This window comes from Electrophorus electricus, chromosome 18 (assembly GCF_041902795.1).
Source record: "Electrophorus electricus isolate QZ-2024a chromosome 18, ASM4190279v1, whole genome shotgun sequence".
In the NCBI taxonomy this organism is placed as follows: domain Eukaryota; kingdom Metazoa; phylum Chordata; class Actinopteri; order Gymnotiformes; family Gymnotidae; genus Electrophorus; species Electrophorus electricus.
This window is the reverse complement of record NC_137514.1, coordinates 5780001-5798465: the sequence shown is the minus strand read 5'-3', so window position 1 is coordinate 5798465 and position 18465 is coordinate 5780001. Positions and strand designations below refer to the sequence as shown.

At 46.0% G+C, this 18465-nt stretch overlaps 2 protein-coding genes across 7 annotated transcripts in view; both read left to right on the top strand.

Moving 5' to 3' along the window:
* The first annotated feature begins 2020 nt into the window (after positions 1-2020).
* Positions 2021-9943, top strand: mdh1aa (malate dehydrogenase 1Aa, NAD (soluble)). Of its 3 annotated transcripts, none has more exons than XM_027013784.3 (9): positions 2025-2245; positions 6010-6108; positions 6308-6404; positions 7420-7595; positions 8056-8178; positions 8398-8574; positions 8869-8982; positions 9168-9257; positions 9530-9943. In XM_027013784.3, the coding sequence occupies exons 1-9, from the start codon at positions 2192-2194 to the stop codon at positions 9650-9652; spliced, it is 1053 nt and encodes a 350-aa protein (XP_026869585.1). In that variant the 5' UTR covers positions 2025-2191; the 3' UTR covers positions 9653-9943. The 3 variants fall into 3 exon arrangements, with proteins under 3 accessions (XP_081557263.1, XP_026869585.1, XP_026869586.1); XM_027013785.3 differs by lacking the exon at positions 2025-2245 and adding an exon at positions 5202-5350; XM_081701137.1 differs by lacking the exon at positions 9168-9257 and having other exon boundaries at positions 2021-2245.
* Positions 9944-10253: 310 nt separating this feature from the next.
* ugp2a (UDP-glucose pyrophosphorylase 2a) overlaps positions 10254-18465 on the top strand; it is a 10851-nt gene continuing 2639 nt past the window's right edge. Inside the window, exons 1-8 of one of the 4 annotated variants that reach the window (XM_035534974.2) lie at positions 10254-10359; positions 11794-11921; positions 13584-13691; positions 16249-16434; positions 16783-16916; positions 17201-17498; positions 18026-18223; positions 18359-18465. The exon at positions 18359-18465 is cut by the window's right edge and continues 136 nt beyond it. In XM_035534974.2, coding sequence (XP_035390867.1) covers positions 11823-11921; positions 13584-13691; positions 16249-16434; positions 16783-16916; positions 17201-17498; positions 18026-18223; positions 18359-18465 — 1130 coding nt within the window. In that variant the 5' untranslated portion in view covers positions 10254-10359; positions 11794-11822. The other 3 variants (XM_035534973.2, XM_035534975.2, XM_035534972.2) reach the window with 3 other exon arrangements.

The following is an 18465-nucleotide window of genomic DNA, read 5'->3' as shown; positions in this document are numbered from 1 at the left end:
TAAGGCATAATAGTCAAGGTGCTAAATAATTGCAGCATGACATGGACTAAAAACAATGATGGAAAAGGCAGTGCTACCCACGGCCTAAGGCAGCGGTGTAGCCAGGAATTCATCTCAGGGAGGGTTGAGGAACAAAAATGAAACGTAATCACCGTGTAGAACTAACTTGAACATTGCAATTCAGTGCTCGACATTACAAAAAGCAACTGTAGCATTTGGAGTTTGTCATTTCATTATTTCATTTTTGATCTTTTAGAAGGGTCAATGCTCTGTAGTTACGCCACGAAACTATTTTACTTTAAACGTAGAGTATCAGTTGCCCTGTATGTGTGTTTTGTAAAGCCCCCATTTACAATATTGAATTCAAATGTTCAAATGTTTCAAATGTTTAAGTTTTTTGTATCAATTTCATTGACCTGCAATCTGCATATAAACGCAGCCCAAGGCTAAACACACTGTGGGAAACAGTGCGACCTGTAATATTTTGTTGCTAATGGCATGAGACTATGGTGATGGTTAACTAACTACATTCCCAGAATGCCTTGCTGCTCTAATCCACACAGTGACAGTCCCTGTCACTGATGGTGTAATTGCTGAGAGCTGGCAGGAAGCAACCGGTCTTGCCCACTTACCTGAGTGACACAAAAAGACATGATTTTTCATTTGCTTCGGGGCTCCTCTGATTGACAGGGTGGATGAGAGTGTTGAGAGAGAAAGAGAGAGAGTGAGACACAGAGAGAAAGAGAGAGAGAGAGAGAGTTAAGAGGACTGTGATTTTGCAAACAGTCTTATCTGTTTTTTTGGGGTTTTGTTTTTTTAAGACGTCAGTCATTCAGATAGAGGTTCTGTTGCCCCGGTTATTCCTGGTGATGACACAGACAACAATAATGACAACATTCATTAAGAGCTAGTCAGATTGTCATTTCCACATGACCCAGTCTTACGTGTCAGGGCTGATGTGTTTGTGCACACATCGGTGTGTGTTTTCCTGTGTCTGTATATGTGCGTGTGTGAATTTGTGTTGAGTATTAGTGTGTACATGCGTGTTTATTTGCATATGCACAGTGTTATTTGCACAGCGTGTGCATGTTGCTCCGTGCATGCATATATGTGTGTGTGTGCATGCGGGCATGTGCACGTCTGTCTGTCTCTCTCTCTCTCTCTGTGTGTGTATGTGTGTGTGTGTGTGTGTTTGTTCAAGTTAAGATCTCTGTAGCTCGAGGCATTCTAACGGAGCAGAATGGTGTTTTTATTAGAGAACACCCATGTTACTACTCATTGTTCCACGCTAAACACAACATAGTTCACAGGATTATAGACTGTGCTTTGATAACAGCATTGCCCAAGCCACCTTGGTTTTTAATTGTTTTTGCATTTTTATCTGTTGGTGTGCAAATTCGCATTCTCTTGAGTAGCTATATGAAATGGGGATTTAGTATAAGTTTCGTTATTTTATGCCCTGTCATTTTCTGCTAGACTTTAACGGGAACCTTTTCAGTGTATCGCTACTTTGTCCTGTCAATGAACACCCTCTTCTGTTCGACAAAAATACTACAGGAAAACGCAGGTTCGTCTACAAAACCACCGCAATATTCTACCGCCACCTTGTGGCGCGAGGCACAGGAGTAGTCTGCAGGACGCATTTCTTAAACATTTTGAAACTCAAATTCATTTGTCTTAGACGTGCTGCGTACCTGGACTCGGGCCTGCATAAAAATAAATTAGACAAATTAAATAATGAAGAATAAAGAAAAAAATATTTAACAGCATTTGGCTTCATAAACAGAACGAATACATGTGAACTTAAGTAATTAATGTATATACTCGCAAACCACTAAAGCTTTTCTGTCTTATCGCTTCAGCCGCAGTTAGGCCAGCGCTGCAGCCCTCTGACGTCACCCCCCCCCCCCAAAAAAAAAATCGCGAAATGCAACCTCGCGTTCACACGTGGCGCGAGGGATTACGGTCTGGGTTGATTTTGTCACGCAAAGCGCGTTCACGAGCTAGACCAGCGAGCGGCGGCGCTCGAGCTTGACAGCGCGGATGGACGAACAGGGGGCACGAGAGTAACGGCACAGCGGCGAGCGTTCCTCGCTCATTCTTGGAGACGCCGACCACCGACTTCCTACGACGCTCGGGAAACGAAAAGCCCCTCACGAGTGCGCCGGTAACGGACGGTCGCAGCTTCGCAATGCTCACGCTGCTGACGGCCATGTACTTGGTGGTGCGGTCGGCGTCCGCGCAGGTAAGACGCTTCTCCTTGACGGCGGCTGGCAGCGCGAGCCCAATGACCCACACGTGCCTCATAAACCGACCGAGCGCGGGTTTCTTTTTCTGTAGCGAGTGGACGTGCTAGCACGGTGGCGTCTGTTAATAAAGTGCAGCGCCCGAGAAAGCTTCGGTATCTTATTCACGACGCGCGGCCAAACGGCGGCTCGAGCACCATGGATAGGGACCATTCTGTTTTGGCGCGAGGTGCACCGCCCCTTTTAAATGGCACGTTATATAACGGGAACCTGGCGCATAAGTGGACGCCTGTCCCCTCAGACAAAAGGCTTGCACAATTTTCAGCGGTTTCCGTTGTAATCTGTGGACCAACAGCTATAATAGCTGTTCTCTGAGCCTTTTTTTTAGGGTTATATGTGCATTAATAACTGGAAACTGACTAATTATATATTTATATAATTATAAAATAATTATAATTTATATAATTATAATTATAAAATATATATATATATATATATATATATATATATATATATATATATAATATATATATTATATAATATATATTCTTTTTATATTATATATATATTATATATATTATATAATATAATATATATATTATAATATATAATATAATATATAATATATATATATATATATATATATATATATATATATATATATATATATGCGAATTTAAAGTGATATCTGATATACAGATCAGTCTGCCTGACTGCAGCTACTTGACAGAGGTCGAAACCTCCACTTCACTTAGGTTAGGGACGCGCTGATAGAAAATCCGAGTAAAAGCGCAAAAGCTTAAATCCTCAGAAGAAGTTATGACTGTATCTTATTGTAAATAAACGTTGCAAAGTACAAAGTGCAACGCATGTTTACAAAGTTGTTGACTGTTTGTTACCATTAGTTGTCCATAGATGGTCCAAGCAGCTGCTATCAGCAATGGATCGTTTAACCTTAGTGAACGACGATTTAACTTCAGTGGACTTTAAGTTCTTGTTGTTGGACTAGTTCCACCATGTGCCTGAATCAAAGCTGTCAAATCAGAACATTAGAGACTGGTAGACAAAGGCACACTATCAAGTAAACGTAAAATGCACTTAACTAGTCTTCATGGAGTACTTGTCAGCTGAACACGTCCATGAAGAGCAGATCTGGAATTATCAAGAGAAAGTATGAAGATAAAATACCTGACTGTTACATTACAGTGGTGTTATTGTTGTTCATCTACCTTGGTACACAACCAAAAACGGATTCCATCTGTTACATTCCTCACAGATGCTTGAAAAGACTTTGTCTCTGCGTTGTGTGGAATATAACGATCAGTTTTTTCATAATTTTGCCATTGTGCTTTGCCAATAAATACTTAGGTCACCAGTGGTGTTTTAGCACAGTAGCAGAATTGTGTACTGTTACCAAGTAACTGGAGTATTAAAGCAGAATCATACACTGCAACCAAGTTCCTGGCGTATTAAAGCAGAATAATGCACTGTAACCAGGTAACTGGTGTATTAAAGCAGAATCATGCACTGTAACCAAGTTACTGGAGCATTAAAGTAGAATTGTACACTGTAACAAGGTTACTGCAGTATTAAACATGTTCTACTAAGGCATTATTTCCACTGTACTCTCTCAAAGATCCCCAACCAGTGCACGTTTTGCTCCTGTTCCAGTTTCTATATCACCTGGAGCAGGTATTCAGCTCCCTCCGGCCACGTGCCACATTGCTCAGGTGTGCAAAGACCTGAAATGCATCAAATATGTAGACTGCCCTGGGACCTCATGTGTATGTGGCACCTCAGAGCACATGTCTCCTGCCATCATGAAAAATACCACTGAAACCACATCTGGGTATACGCACTGGAGGGTGTGTCTGTCTAGGTTACACCTGAACTGTACATATGACGTTGGTAGACAAAAAAGAATAGACACTACTTCTGGGCAGGTCTCCTTCTTGGTCACAAAATAGAGAGAAATAGATGTCCCCCGCACAAGTAAAATCACTACCAGTACAATATTCAATGATCTTGAAATAATCATTTCCTGGAAATCCCTCATGTACATGCAGTGTAGCTCAAAGAGTTTAATTTGATCTTGGTTTGATTTTTGTTACACCATTTCATTTTTTTTTTTAAAGAAAATATTCACCACACTTCAAAAGAGATTTAAAATAAAAGACTCAAAATAAGATAATAAATAAAATAACTAATTTGAGATGCTTGAAACCTACTTTTAAGGTACTTGGAAATGCTATAATACAGACATCATCAAAATAAAGCTAAACCCTAATCTTGAAAAGGGGACCATTTCCTGTCCAAAAACCTTGAAATTCTGGTGAAAAAACAGATCCTTTGATTGACCTCAGCAGTGTGTTAGGAAGAAGCACACTCATGCTGGCATTTCCATGTCCTGCTCCTCCTCCTGCAGAGCCATTGTGGCACCCTCACAGTCCTGCTATATGAAGGTTAGATGGTTAGCGTTCTTGATCCCTGATGAGCAAGCCAGTAGCAGATTGAGTAAGACTCCTTGGGTGGCCCAGTTAACTTTAGCACATTCAAGTCTATTCATTCAGTGTCTCTCTATAGACAGGTAACAAGCTGTGACTTGACCGTGGCTAGCAGCCACCCTTAGCCTAAATGTAGTTTAATATTTGAGTAATATTCAAGTCAGTGTTCCTGTTTCTTAATTCACGGTGTATTGTTTAAACGTAAGCTACCTCTGCTCGACCGGTACAGTACAGTCCTCATCCACTCAATATCGACAGTTAGTCGAAGGGCCTTGATTTGAATTTCAAAATTGTATCGTTTGTCGGTTTTATTTTTTTTTAATTACGCCCCATATATGGTAGTAGAGTGGGCGTGTCCTCTCGGATCTGGCGGTGTGACGACGCCGCGAATGTTCTTGGGGAATGTGTCCTTTTTCTGTGACCTGGCTGGATGACAAATGCGGCATCAGCGAGAGAAAAACTACATATCCCATCTTAAGCTAGGCGCGTCGGCGACGGCTCCCTGACATACAAGAGCAGAGGTGACCTCGGTGTCTGGTTCTGAGAGGTAGAGTTTAAGTCTTGGACGAGTACCTCAGCACGAAAAAAGCTTTAAAGATGGTGAGGGGCGAATATTTCATTGTAAACAACAAAGATTTCGAAGGTTATTTGGTATATGTTGGTTTAATTGTTGCTTTAAAGGTTGAATGATTTAATCATTTGAATCGCATATGCTTTTTTATGACAACCTTATTAATACCTTAATCGGTGTTGTAGCATTGGATAACATGAACGAGCTAATTGCGAGATTAGCAGTTTTCCCGCCTTCAGGACAGTCGCTGAAGGTGGTGCTAAGTGGGGATGTTTGAAATGTGTTGGCAGACTTGCAGAATAGTTGTAAATATCCTTAACCTGATGTTCACGCTAACGGCGCATTTCAGCACCTAGCTAAAATATCTTATCTTATCTAACGCTACTGTTTATATTGTTGGTGTGTCGCGTGGCATCACTTGCAGTTATTTAGAGTCTAAACGGTGAAATGAAACTAGGCTACAAAGGTGTGCTGGGAATGAAGGCTCGGGTGTAGCTTAGGTTTGTAGCTACCGCTGTTTGCAATTATCAGCGTCTTCAAAATGGTACTCTTTTTAAATACAATGAAGTGTCTCATTTTGGAGCCATTTCGATATTGCACAATCCGTCGTCGCATAGCTGGGTCTGTACCTCTAAGTAGGTCACCGTTTAAAATGTGAACGATTTTGTGGTGTCCTTTTTTCGCACAGGCCGAGCCGATCCGAGTTCTGGTGACTGGCGCTGCCGGACAGATCGCCTATTCTCTGCTGTTCAGCATCGCTAAGGGAGATGTCTTCGGCAAGGACCAGGTAAGGAGGTTTAGTCTTACTGACTAGAAAAGGTAAAGGCAAAAAATCTCCCACCGGAAAAGGCTGTCTGGGGATTTTGTGCATTTTACATAAAGATATCTGTGCTTCAAACATCAGTAGGACATCAGTAGTCCTGAGGGAGCACTATAGTCCATTCTGTCTTTGAGGGGTTGTTTTCCTCCTTTCCTCTTTGTGTCAGCCAATCATTTTGGTGCTTTTGGACATCCCGCCCATGTTGCCCGTTCTGGATGGGGTTGTCATGGAGCTTCAGGACTGTGCTCTCCCGCTGCTGAGAGGTGAGCGATAACGTCTGATCTTGGGTCTTTCGTCACGGGTCTTATCAACATTTAGCAGTAAAATTATAACACAGTCTACAGTGTAGGCATGCCTGAACAGGACAGCTCAGTGTCTAACACACTACCAGCGTTGACTTGACAGTTACAGGGTGGGTGTGGTCTGTCTAGCTCCCTTATTGGTCACCTCCCCACTGTCTGGACCAATTGGAGTGGAGATGCTGACAACAATGGGAGGACGAAGGGAGAGGAGGAGTTCAAAGAATAAGCCAGACCGCAAAAGTTGTACATCGACTGAAGTTCATTTTGATAAAGAGGGTTTCTCATTAATGACATGCACAGGACCCTAATAATTAAATCAGCTGGTCTATGCAATGTTGAGAGGTGTCTGTGTCTGTGAAAAAATGTCTTGCCAAGATCCTACTTTCTTATGATGGTGTAGAAATAGTCAGGTTAATCAGTATTACTGTTTTTATCCATTTTGTGTATAATTTAACTTGTATGGACCCAGAGTCTATCTGTTACTCTGTTTGAGGGGCAATTAATATGTAAACGTTTATTTTATAAATTTAATCATAAATACTGCACTGGCCTTTTCAAATGTATAATTTTGGCTTTGAGTTTTTGCTCCAGTTTTACAAGCTGTTTAAATGTAAATACATCAACAATTCAGATGCAATATACTTATGTTACATTAACCGGTTAAACCCCTGTCAGTGTGGTTTGAACTCATGACCTTCTAAGTATAATGTCAAATAGCATTAAAGATGTCAAAAAATTACTGCAACAGCAGTAGTAGGATATTTTTGCAGTAATTAACCCCTCACATTCCAAAGACCCACCAAAGGATCCAGACTCACACTTGCCCTTATAACTGCATACCATAGAAGTTACAGAAAATGGGGCTTAAGATTACTAATTAAATGAACCACCAGTTTAAGAGGTTAATGAAGACCTACAGCAGATCTCCTTGTTGGGGACTCTATGATGAAGACTGATGGTGAATGTGTGTCCACAGAGGTGATCCCCACAGACAAGGTTGAGGTGGGGTTTAAGAATCTGGACGCTGCCATCCTCGTGGGCTCCATGCCCAGGAAGGAGGGTATGGAGAGGAAGGACCTGCTGAAGGCCAACGTGGCCATCTTCAAAAGCCAGGGGGCCGCGCTGGAGAAGTATGCCAAGAAGACCGTCAAGGTGAGGTAGAGGGAGGGAGATGGAGGGAGGGAGGGTGTGAGAGAGGGACAGTCAGAGGGAGGGAGACTGTGTGACTAAATTAATGCTTTTTGTGCACATGCACATACACCACACCACACACACGGATATGCACAGAGTTCCCATGCTTGACATATTTAAGCTGACACGCCTACATTACCAAATATTGTACCACTCTCAAGGAAGAGTGAGCGGTTTAGCACTCCCAGCAGGTTGGATTTGGAACTGCATCTAATAATGAGGAGTGAACCATCTCATGTTCATCGGTGCAGAGGATCCCAAAATGGTACAGGGTCTAACTGTGGATTCTGACCAAAAACCTCATGATTTTGCTGTTGTTGATCTGCCTCTACTCCTTTTGGCCTTGGCTAAACATTAAAGGCAGAGCTTTAAATGTGGCCTGTGTCTACTCCTGCCGTTCATTTGGTTTTGGTTCTGTCAGGTGCTCGTGGTGGGAAACCCAGCCAACACAAACTGCCTGATTGCCTCTAAATCGGCACCATCCATCCCGAAAGAGAACTTCTCCTGCCTGACCCGTCTGGACCATAACAGGGCCAGCGCACAGGTTTGTTGTTATTAATCAGTCAGTCAATCACGTAGTCAGTGTCATGTACTTGTTTAATAAATGTTTGTTACTGACTGGTACTCACAATGCAGCTTTTGTTTATTTAGAGGTTTCCTTCGAGGAGAGGCAATTTCATATGAAATCTGAATGATTAATAGTACAATATCAGAAGGATTTCTTAAACTACAAGACATGCTCAGTTCTCCTCCACCCCTGTAGGTTGCGATGCGTGTCGGTGTGTCCACGGGAGACGTGAAGAACGTGATCATTTGGGGAAACCACTCGTCCACGCAGTACCCAGATGTGAACCACGCCCTGATCAACCTGGACGGGGAGGAGGTTTGCGCCTATGACGCTGTGAAGGACGACAGCTGGCTGAAGGGGAACTTCATCACGGTGAGGATTGTGAAGCGGACTTGAGGGGTGTGAGGGGGACTTCGTCACGGTGAGGGGGATTTGGTCACGGTGAGAGGGGTGAGGGGGACTTCGTCACGGTGAGGGGTCTGGAGTATTTGAGCTGAGCCCTGCTGACCCCAGCGCATTCCTTCACCTGCATGTCAGCATGTGCCACGGGTGACCTCAACCCACTCACCAAAGGTTGATTAGCTAATGAATGAGAATTAATGAGACCGAACTTTGTCGCTTTTTGTAACTTGCTCCCATCTCTCTCTCTATATATATATATATCAGACTGTGCAACAGCGTGGTGCTGAAGTGATCAAGGCCAGGAAGCTGTCCAGTGCAATGTCCGCTGCTAAGGCCATCTGTGACCACATGCGGGACATCTGGTTCGGCACTTCTGATGTAGGTCTGAGCTGGGTGTTGGAGGTTTGCCCGCGTTTCAAATGACCAAATTACCTGGATGTTTAGGTGCTTGGTGGGTTGAGGCAAAGATGTCCTGGTCTGTTTGAGTAGTTTCGAATGGTGGTTTGTCCTCATATCTGAGGTGAGGACAATGGTTTGGTCTCTCTCTGTCTCTCCATCACCAGGGTGAGTTTGTGTCCATGGGGGTCTATTCCACTGGGAATTCCTATGGTGTTCCTGATGACCTCATGTACTCATTCCCTGTTATGATCAAGGTCTGAACTAATTTATTAATCAGCATTGATTTGCCAGTTAATCATTTATGAAGGTTTGAATCTTCTTGCTGTTAAAAGGGCTGTTAAAGTGCTAAGACTTTGAAATATGTAATATGCATAAAAAATACTTAAATCAGAGGAACCCTTTTTTATTATGTTGGAAGATATCCTGTATATATTATGTATTTTTCTGTATCCTTTATCTATTATTAATGGCCTTGCAGCTGAAGAATGCGTCTGATTTTAATATCTTTTGTGTGTGTGTCTTACAGAACAAGTCCTGGAAGGTAGTGGATGGTCTGTCCATTAATGACTTTTCTCGAGCCAAGATGGACGCCACAGCGGCCGAGCTGATTGAGGAGAGGGACACAGCTCTGGCCTTCCTCGGGGTGTGACTAGACGTCACCATGGCAACGCTGAAGCAGTGCCTGGATCCCTCTAATCCTCCTCACTCGCAACTGTAAAACCCAAACTCCATCAATGTGTATGCGAGTGAGTGAGCAAGAACATGTCTCTCTAAATGTGTGTGCGTTACTCAAATCCATAAGCAAAGCAGAATGTGTACTATAGCATGAACTTTTTTCTGGTTTTAATAGAACAAGAGCCAGGGAGAAGCTTAAACAGTTTTGTCCAGAACAATGTAACAATCCTTGTTGCCTGTCCATAAAATGGAACCTTTAAAAGATGGTCTCTGTACAGTGCTTTTGTGGGGCTACACTCATACACTCTCCATGTACACCATCGCCCTCAGGAGGGTAAGATATGCAGAGATGAAAGCTTCAATGTAACAAATTAAAATATTCAGTATTATAATGTTTCACATGGTGAAATCCACATAGTTTATACAACAGGGGAGAAGTAACTTTTTGAAGAAATATTTTTGATGACAAGCGATCGCTGTACTCCGCCGAGCATGTTCTCGTGTAACCGGATGGTGGCGCCATTGTACAGTTTTGCCGCCTCGGTAAGAGCCAGTGACACGCGGCTATTGGCCAGCACAGACAGTCCCCCATTATGATTGGTCGGCGGCCAACGCTGCCCCTGAGACGCCGACTTGCGCCATTTCCGTCTGTTTTGTCAGCACCTTGACACGCAGTTGAATGTGAGTAAGCTCTCGCATGGCGTACCTGCTGAGTGCTACGACTGCTCCTACGTTAGGAGGCTGCCGCGCTTTGCTCGCCTCTGACTGTTCTGTCTCCCCACATTCCTTTCCCGACCGCAGTCCGCTCAGGCCAACCCGTTTGCCCTCGGCGCTGGTGTGAGGTAATGTTGGGGTATGTCGCTGCTGTCCAACCCTGCGTGGTCTGGGTCGGTCGTAACTGGTTAACTAGCACAGTGCAGCTGGAACTGTGTTGTAGAGGCCAGCAACCGCCGCCAAACAAGCAGAGCAGTCGCCGAGTGTCAGGGAACGTAGGGAAACATATTTGTGATCAAATGGCTTTTCTGTGGCTTCACATTTCCCTGTATTATAGGTCAAGACACTCGCGCCTCATTGCTGGCTTTGCAACCTCCAAACGCGCTTCACGGTCCGGTGAAGGTCAAACGTCAAACCCCCACGGTCGCCTGTGTGTGTGTGTGTGTGTGTGTGTGGAGGGAGAGATACGGTTAATGACTTGCTGCACTGCAGGCTGACCGTTTAACCCGTTCGTATCCGCGGCTACTCTTTTATGAATGATGCGGTAAATGATTAATCTTCGCGTTCATTGAGGGGGTGTGACGTGCTGGATGAAACCCGGTCTGCACACGCGCTCGGTCTCGCGCGTTACTCGTCCTATGTGCACCGTGAGTCTCGCTACTTAACGGGCAGTGCGGCGAGTGCAGAGATCCAATAGGCAGATCCGGTGTCCGGTACAGTCCGCCTATGCGACCTTTCGGGCTTTGACTGCTCGCGCTGAACGGACAGCCGACGAGGGAGCGAACGGTTACGCGCGCAGGACTCGCTCGGACGCGTGCGATGGAGAGCCAACCGCAACAAATAATGCATTTTTAAAAAACAGCATTTTCGTGCTTTTCTTTAGTGAACCGTACGCTGTTTAACTCGTTTGAAAACCGAGTTCTCCCATCTGGGCATCGAGCACACGGGGCTGCTGAGGCAGGGAGGCAGTTGTTCGAGTCGCAGGTCGAGGTATAAGCGGAGCGTGCTGGTGCAAGCGAACTGCTAATCATGTCGTTTGTCGCTGGTGAGTTTTGTGGTAAAGTTGTCGGAGGAACGATGTTTGCACTAAACTGTCGTTTAATCAGCGGAACACGGGAAGTCTGTGATGTTACGTTCTTTTGTTTATTAACTTTTTATGCATCTTCTTCATTGAGACCTTTTGACATGTTTTACAGCGTAATTGTTTTGTCATTTTGTTTTGTGATCTTCTTTACAAACAGGTCACAATTGACAGTGTATGACTATCATATCAAATAGGCTGCATGATGCGGGCAAAGCAAGTATACCTGCCGGCTTTGAATGTTAATTCTCTGACAAGTGTCTTTCTCTCTCTTTCTGTCTGTCTGTTTCTCTCCCTCCTTCCTTCTCTCCTCTCTGTAGAGTTGAGTCGAGGCGCTCTTAACGCCGGCATGACAGAGTTTCAGGAGAAGCTGAGGCAGCAGCACGAGAACTCCATGCACCAGGAGCTGGGGAAGCTCCTGTCAACCGCCGAGGGAGCGGAGGCTGAGGTAGGGCATGAGAGCGCAGGAGCCATTTGGCACTGACCTACAGCCTTAAGGCTGGGACGTGAACCTCTGTCTTATCGTAGCTCATGTCTCCTGTACGCCTGCCTGCTGTAATTCTCATGATAACTTTGTGCATTTACCTGTCTGTTTAGCCTGAGGTACATAATGAGTTGTATCAGTCTTTTTGGGATATTGCAAGGCATTTAAAAAATAAAATAAAATCACAATATGTGGCAAAACAATGACAGATGTTATATTTTGTCCCTTTGGTGCAGGGGTAATGGGCAATGCTGTGTGTGTTGCAAAACAAGAGTGTCTTGCTTTGCGTTGGCTAAAGTGATTTATACTCAATCATGTGAGTGCTGCAGTTTTACAGAACTCTTCTGGAATGGCCTTGTCTCGGTCTGGTTTCTCCCATACCGCAGTGCAAGATGTTTGATGTATAGGAGGGTGATATTAATATCACATATTGAGACATGATGATGTACTGTGCAGGAGGGAACTTGAGTGACACCGGAACCGCTAGAGCGGGTACCGGTCGAGTGACACCGGAACCGCTAGAGCGGGTACCGGTCGAGTGACACCGGAACCGCTAGAGCGGGTACCGGTGAAATGCCTCGCAGCTCAGGCTGGAACTGTAACTGCCCGTAAAGGGTCATGTGACTGCGTGGGCCAGAACAGGAGGCTACGGTGCCTCAGCTTCCACTTCTCTGTGTACTCGAGCGAATTGCAAACCTCGGAAAGAGGGGAAGCGGAAAGTGCTGGAAGATGGATGAGAGTGCTGGCACCGTGCGAGAAGGTGCAGGAAATCCCTTAGGGAACGGCTGCTCTGGTGAGGAGTGATCATGCAGGGGGACCTCGGGAGAGTCTAGCTTCCGTCAGACGCGTCTGTCCTTTCTGATCCGACGCTCCGATGCCTCCACCACCTCTCCTGCCTCCACCAGCACTGCCTAGAGGTCGAAGCAACCCAAATCCCTTAAGGTTTTGAGTCAACTCTTCGGCTAAGCCACGCGGCTCCTGGCAACACCCCATGCTCCTCTCTTTCTAAACCTGACTTGGGCTGAAAACGGGGTGAGAGCAGAACAGAAATTGACCTCAGATTGTGAAGTGTCCTGATCTTCAGGAAGCATGGGTAGTTACGTCGCTACTGCTCATTCATGCATCACCGGCTTTGGTGTTTGTTTGTTTTGGCCAGAGAGTATTAAAAAAAAAACATTAGTCCTTTAATGTCCGTGAATCCGTTATGCAGAGTGTCGTGGCCACCAGGCCAGACCCACATCGCTAGCAGAAAGGTCACAGGTCAAAAGTCCTAACAATATGCTAATGCATAACAATATGCTAAGGAGCGTCACGGCGTGACTGTTAATTAACGTTTGCATGTTTCTGAGGGCAGCGGTAGGCCTGCTCTCTGCTGGCACCAATGCCGCACTCTGCCTGTTCTAGCAAGTGAGCTACAGGGGCAGAATTATGGAGCAGTAGGTAATTACGCTCCGTTAATTAGACACCACGAAGGTATCTGTGACGGGACTGACTCCTCCAGAGATGACCTGAGCCAGAGAACGTCTGACAGGAGAAAGTTTGATCTCTAGCTTTGCATTTTCTGAGACATTCCCTGCACGAAAAATAAAAGTTTAATAAATTGTGTGTGTGTGTTTTTCCCTTTAGAGCTCCCAGAGGGATTTAAAGGGCTTTAAGCAGCTGTTCCACAGGTTCCTTCAAGTGAAGGGTCCATCTGTGGACTGGGCCAAGATCAACAGACCCCCTGAGGACTCAGTGAGACAAAATACCTATACACACAAACTGCACAACATACAAACTACACACAACATGCCAACTAAGGGTCATTTTTTAATAAAATGTTTTAAACTGTGGATAATATTGTTTACGTGACATAACGTAACATGAGTTGGTGATTATGAGAATGTGTGTGATGTGTTTGAGAGAGTTTGTTTTTGATGGTTGAACAATTGGCAACCCAAGCCTCTGTGCTTTGACTAGAGACAGAGATTACTTACACACACACACACAGACAGAGGCCTATATTGAATTTCTAGTTATCAACATACTCCTGTTGGGGGGTGATGCTGAATGAGGGTTTGGGAGAGAAACACTGGCCGTAACGTGTGTGTGTGTGTGTGTGTGTGTGTGTGTGTGTGTGTGTGTGTGTGTGTGTGTAAAAATGGCATGGCACCGTAATCACTTGGATTATGACCTCTCTAGATATTGTGTACATGTCCAAGTTTGTGTGATCCCTTCAGTGACATTTTCGTTGTCTCTGATCGTCCTGAGTCTCACACAGGCCCTGGCGCTGCACCCTCCCCACACACACACCTACACACAGGGCTGCACTATGAATAGACTGACCCCTCCAGCACTCCAACACCGGGGGGGGGGGGCTCATAGAGGATCTGCTGTCCAGGACATTTTCTTTCATGTGGACACCAGTTGTTCATCTCTGGTTTCACTGGGGCAGCACAGAGCCTTTAGTACTGAACACAGAGGTCAGCACAGCACCAGCTCACAACCCTGCTAAACACGCAGCATAGCGCAGTGCAGTGCCGCTCGGCTCCTAAAGGGGCTTGGCTGATGAGCTGGACTCCAGCAGGAGTGCTGGAGGGAGGAGTGTTCCTGCCCTGCTCCGTCCTGTCTGCACGGGCGCTCCGAGGTATTGCCTCGGACACTTCCGTGACGCTTCCAGCTCTCTGAACTTTCCCCTGGAAGGAATGGCCACACTTTCCCTGCTGCCTTTACCTAGGACTCAGGTGTGAGATCTCAGTGGCCAATCAGAGTGAGTCCACCCACCCCAACCCTCCTTTGGTGGACCAATAAAACGCTGATGGTAGAGTGTTCATGAGTCGATGGGGCTCAATGGAGGGAGAGCTTAAACCGATACATAAACGAATATGACTAATGATAGAAGAAAGGAAAAATACAAATAGAGAATAGTGATAACCATAATAATGAAGATAATTATAATAATTCCTACAACAATAATAATAATAACCCCCCCCGACACACTAGCAATAATAGTACTAGCAGTGTGCGCATGTAAGGGTGGTGTGTGTGTGTGTGTGTGCGTGCGCGTGCGTCCTTTTCACTAAGGTATTCTTTTCCATTCGTGACGGCGTGTATTGTCACATGAGCTGGGGGTCGGGGTCCTCATTCTTCAGGATTTAAATTCCACAGGAATTTGAAACCTAACCTACAGACTGCTCTTTGCACTTTACATAAGGCCACCTTGGAGGTCACCTTTAACCCGAGCAGAGGTAGAAAGAAGTTCTGTCCATCTGAGTACAGTGCATTCAGATAGTCACTGCTGTGAGAGGTTCGGGACTCTCTCTGTGGGTAGAGTGATGTCATTGTGTTCAAAGTTTTTGTTTGTAACGTACGTAGTCATACATGGTATAACTGGCAGTGAAATGCTTTTTTGCCCAACAGTTTGATGCATTTAGTATTTAAATAAATATGTATGTACAGAAGCAATTAAAGTTAAATAAGTCAATCCTGACTATAGAAAATATGCTAGTTTTTCCACACTGGAAAGTGTATTTGGAATATTTTGATTAATTAAACTAGTAAGACAAAGGAGTAGCTAGATACTCTTGACCGCGTCCTTCAGAGAATCTGATTGGTTGCTTTAGTAATGGTACTCTTATGAGGAGTCTTGGTTAATGTGTATGTTGAAGCTGCAGTATTTGATTGTCACAAGCAGTACAGCGGGTGACCAGATGTAAAGGACCCCAAGTGTGTGTGTGTGTGTGTGTGTGTGTGTGTGTGTGTGTGTGTGTGTGTGTGTGTGCACTGTCTGTCTTCTCCACCCTCCCTGTTTTCTTGAGTTCCTGTGAGCAGAGGCAGATGTGGTACATTACTGAGACGCATGTCTGTGAGGGTGTGTGGTGTGTGCAGGGGAGGATCTGCTTTTTGGAGTGCCGGTTGGTGTGGGTCAAATGCGAAGCCCCGCCTCCCTTTTTAAAATCTCTCTGTTCACTCCTCTCTGACACTCGTGGTCCTCCCTTCCTCCCCGCTGGCTGCCGGTGTGCCCAGTCTTACACTAGCACTCCGAGCGTGGGTCTTAAAGTCTCCGCAGCCGTGCGCGTTACAGTGAGCCTTCAAACGTCCTCACACTGGGACGCGCGGTATTCCCCTGGACCTTGCAAACAAGACTTTATCCCAAATCTTACACACACAGTCCTTCAGCAGTGGAAATCTGTCCACTGCTATTAAAGAAAAACATATATATTTAATCAGCATTCAGATTGAAATTATCCCCTGTGGATGTCTGTAGGTGCTAATGTTTGTCTAACTTAGAAACAACTCATCCCCCCGCCAGATCCAGCCATACGAGCGGATCCGGAGCAGGGCCCTGCCCGAGGGAGTGGCGTCCAGTCTGAACAAGCTGGCGGTGGTGAAGCTGAACGGGGGCCTGGGTACCAGCATGGGCTGCAAGGGCCCCAAGAGTCTGATCAGCGTGCGCAGCGAGAACACCTTCCTGGACCTGACCGTGCAGCAGATCGAGGTGTGCAGGTCTCACCTGTCTCCGTGGCGACGAGGGAGAACGCGTTTGACCAAACAGCCTGGAAACGGACGCTTGTGTGTCGAGTGGCCGTAGCGCAGCGCGCGGGACGCTCGTTTGGGCGCTCCGTAAGAGCACACGGCAATAATCAGACTGCTTTGTAGCGGGGTACGCGTCCAGGTTCCGAGGCTGTGCCGTGATTTTGGGGTCACCCAGTTGTCTTAGATGCTTGGGTCTGCCTGCTGGCTGCATCAAAGCCGGAGGAGTACCAGCAGCAGTACTGGGCACGAGGTTCCAGGTCCTTCATCTGCTGTGTGTGTGTGTGTGTGCGCGTGTGCGTGCGTACTGTAGCACCTGAATAAGACGTACAACGCTGACGTACCTCTGGTCCTGATGAACAGCTTCAATACGGATGAAGACACCAAGAAGATTCTGCAGAAATACACCCACCACCGCGTCAAAATATACACCTTCAACCAGAGCAGGTGAGCCCACGGCTCGTTCCCCCGGAGAGACGGCGGCCTGCTTTCACAGCTGTTGAGGAACCGTCGTTCTGGTCCAAATCGTTCTACGTGCTTAACGTTCAGTTTCCTTCATTGTTCTGTGTAAACCTGTCAATCCATCCCCGCCCCCCCTGGAGTTGATCTCCAACTTGTCTCTCTGTGCCTCTTTCTCTCTCTGTTCATTTGTTCATTCTTTCTCTCTTCCTCCTCCTCTCTTTTTTTTCTTCTTCTCTCATGCACTTGTCTTCCCTTTCTTCCTTCTCCAGATATCCACGTATAAATAAGGAGTCCTTGTTGCCCGTGGCTACCAGCATGGGCCTGACCGGCGAGAACTCAGAGGCGTGGTACCCGCCCGGCCACGGAGACATCTACGCCAGCTTCCACAACTCGGGCCTGCTGGAGCAGCTCCTGGCCCAGGGCAAGGAGTACATCTTTGTGTCCAACATCGACAACCTGGGCGCCACCGTGGACCTGCACATCCTCAACCACCTGGTGAGCCAGCCCGCTGAGACACGCTGCGAGTTCGTCATGGAGGTCACGGACAAGACACGCGCCGACGTCAAGGTGAGGATGACTAGGGGCGGCGGCGGGGGGGGGGGGGGGCGTGAGGGTAAAGCACGGATAAGTGAAGCCTGCAAAAGCCTGCACTCGGCGTCTTAATGTACGGACCTGGGGCCAAATGAGGGGTAGCAGAACCCAAACATATGAGAAAGGAGGAGCATATGAAGTTATGCTGAGTTCTGCTAACCTGAATTTCCTGCGTAAATGCGAGATGCTGAATTTTCTATGTTTTTATGTATAACCTGAATTTTAATTGCCTGATTTTCAGAGACATGAGTATAAACCCTGTATATTCAAATATTTAAAACTTGCTGTAAGAAGTGCAATCTTTCCAAGCATCATTAATTTGGTTGCTTTATAAATTCACATAAATTGTGCAGACTCTAAACAGTTGTACATGTTGAGGTCTGAGAGCCAAGTCTGACGTCTGAAGCACAGAACAGGACAGTGAGAAGCCATGGTGTGATGTGCGGCTTGTGTGTGTGTGTGTGTGTGTGTGTGTGTGTGTGTGTGTGTGTGCTGTCTGGAAGGGAGGGACGCTGATCGAGTACGAGGGCAAGCTCCGTCTGCTGGAGATCGCGCAGGTGCCCAAGGCGCACGTGGACGAGTTCAAATCCGTCACCAAGTTCAAGATCTTCAACACCAACAACCTGTGGATCAGCCTGCCTGCCATTAAGAGACTACACAAGCAGAATGCCATGGACCTGGAGATCATCGTCAACCCCAAGGTGGAAAACGGAGGGAGTGTATTTGACTTTTCTTTACTTAACACAAAAAGAGCATAAAATATCAAGACACATTACGTTTTGTTCAGTTGTGCTTGTCTGATGTGAAGTAGTATGGCATGTATTTTCTCTCCCCAGACACTAAACGGCGGTCTGAACGTGATCCAGCTGGAGACGGCCGTGGGCGCCGCCATCAAGAGTTTTGACAACGCGCTAGGCATTAACGTGCCCCGCAGCCGCTTCCT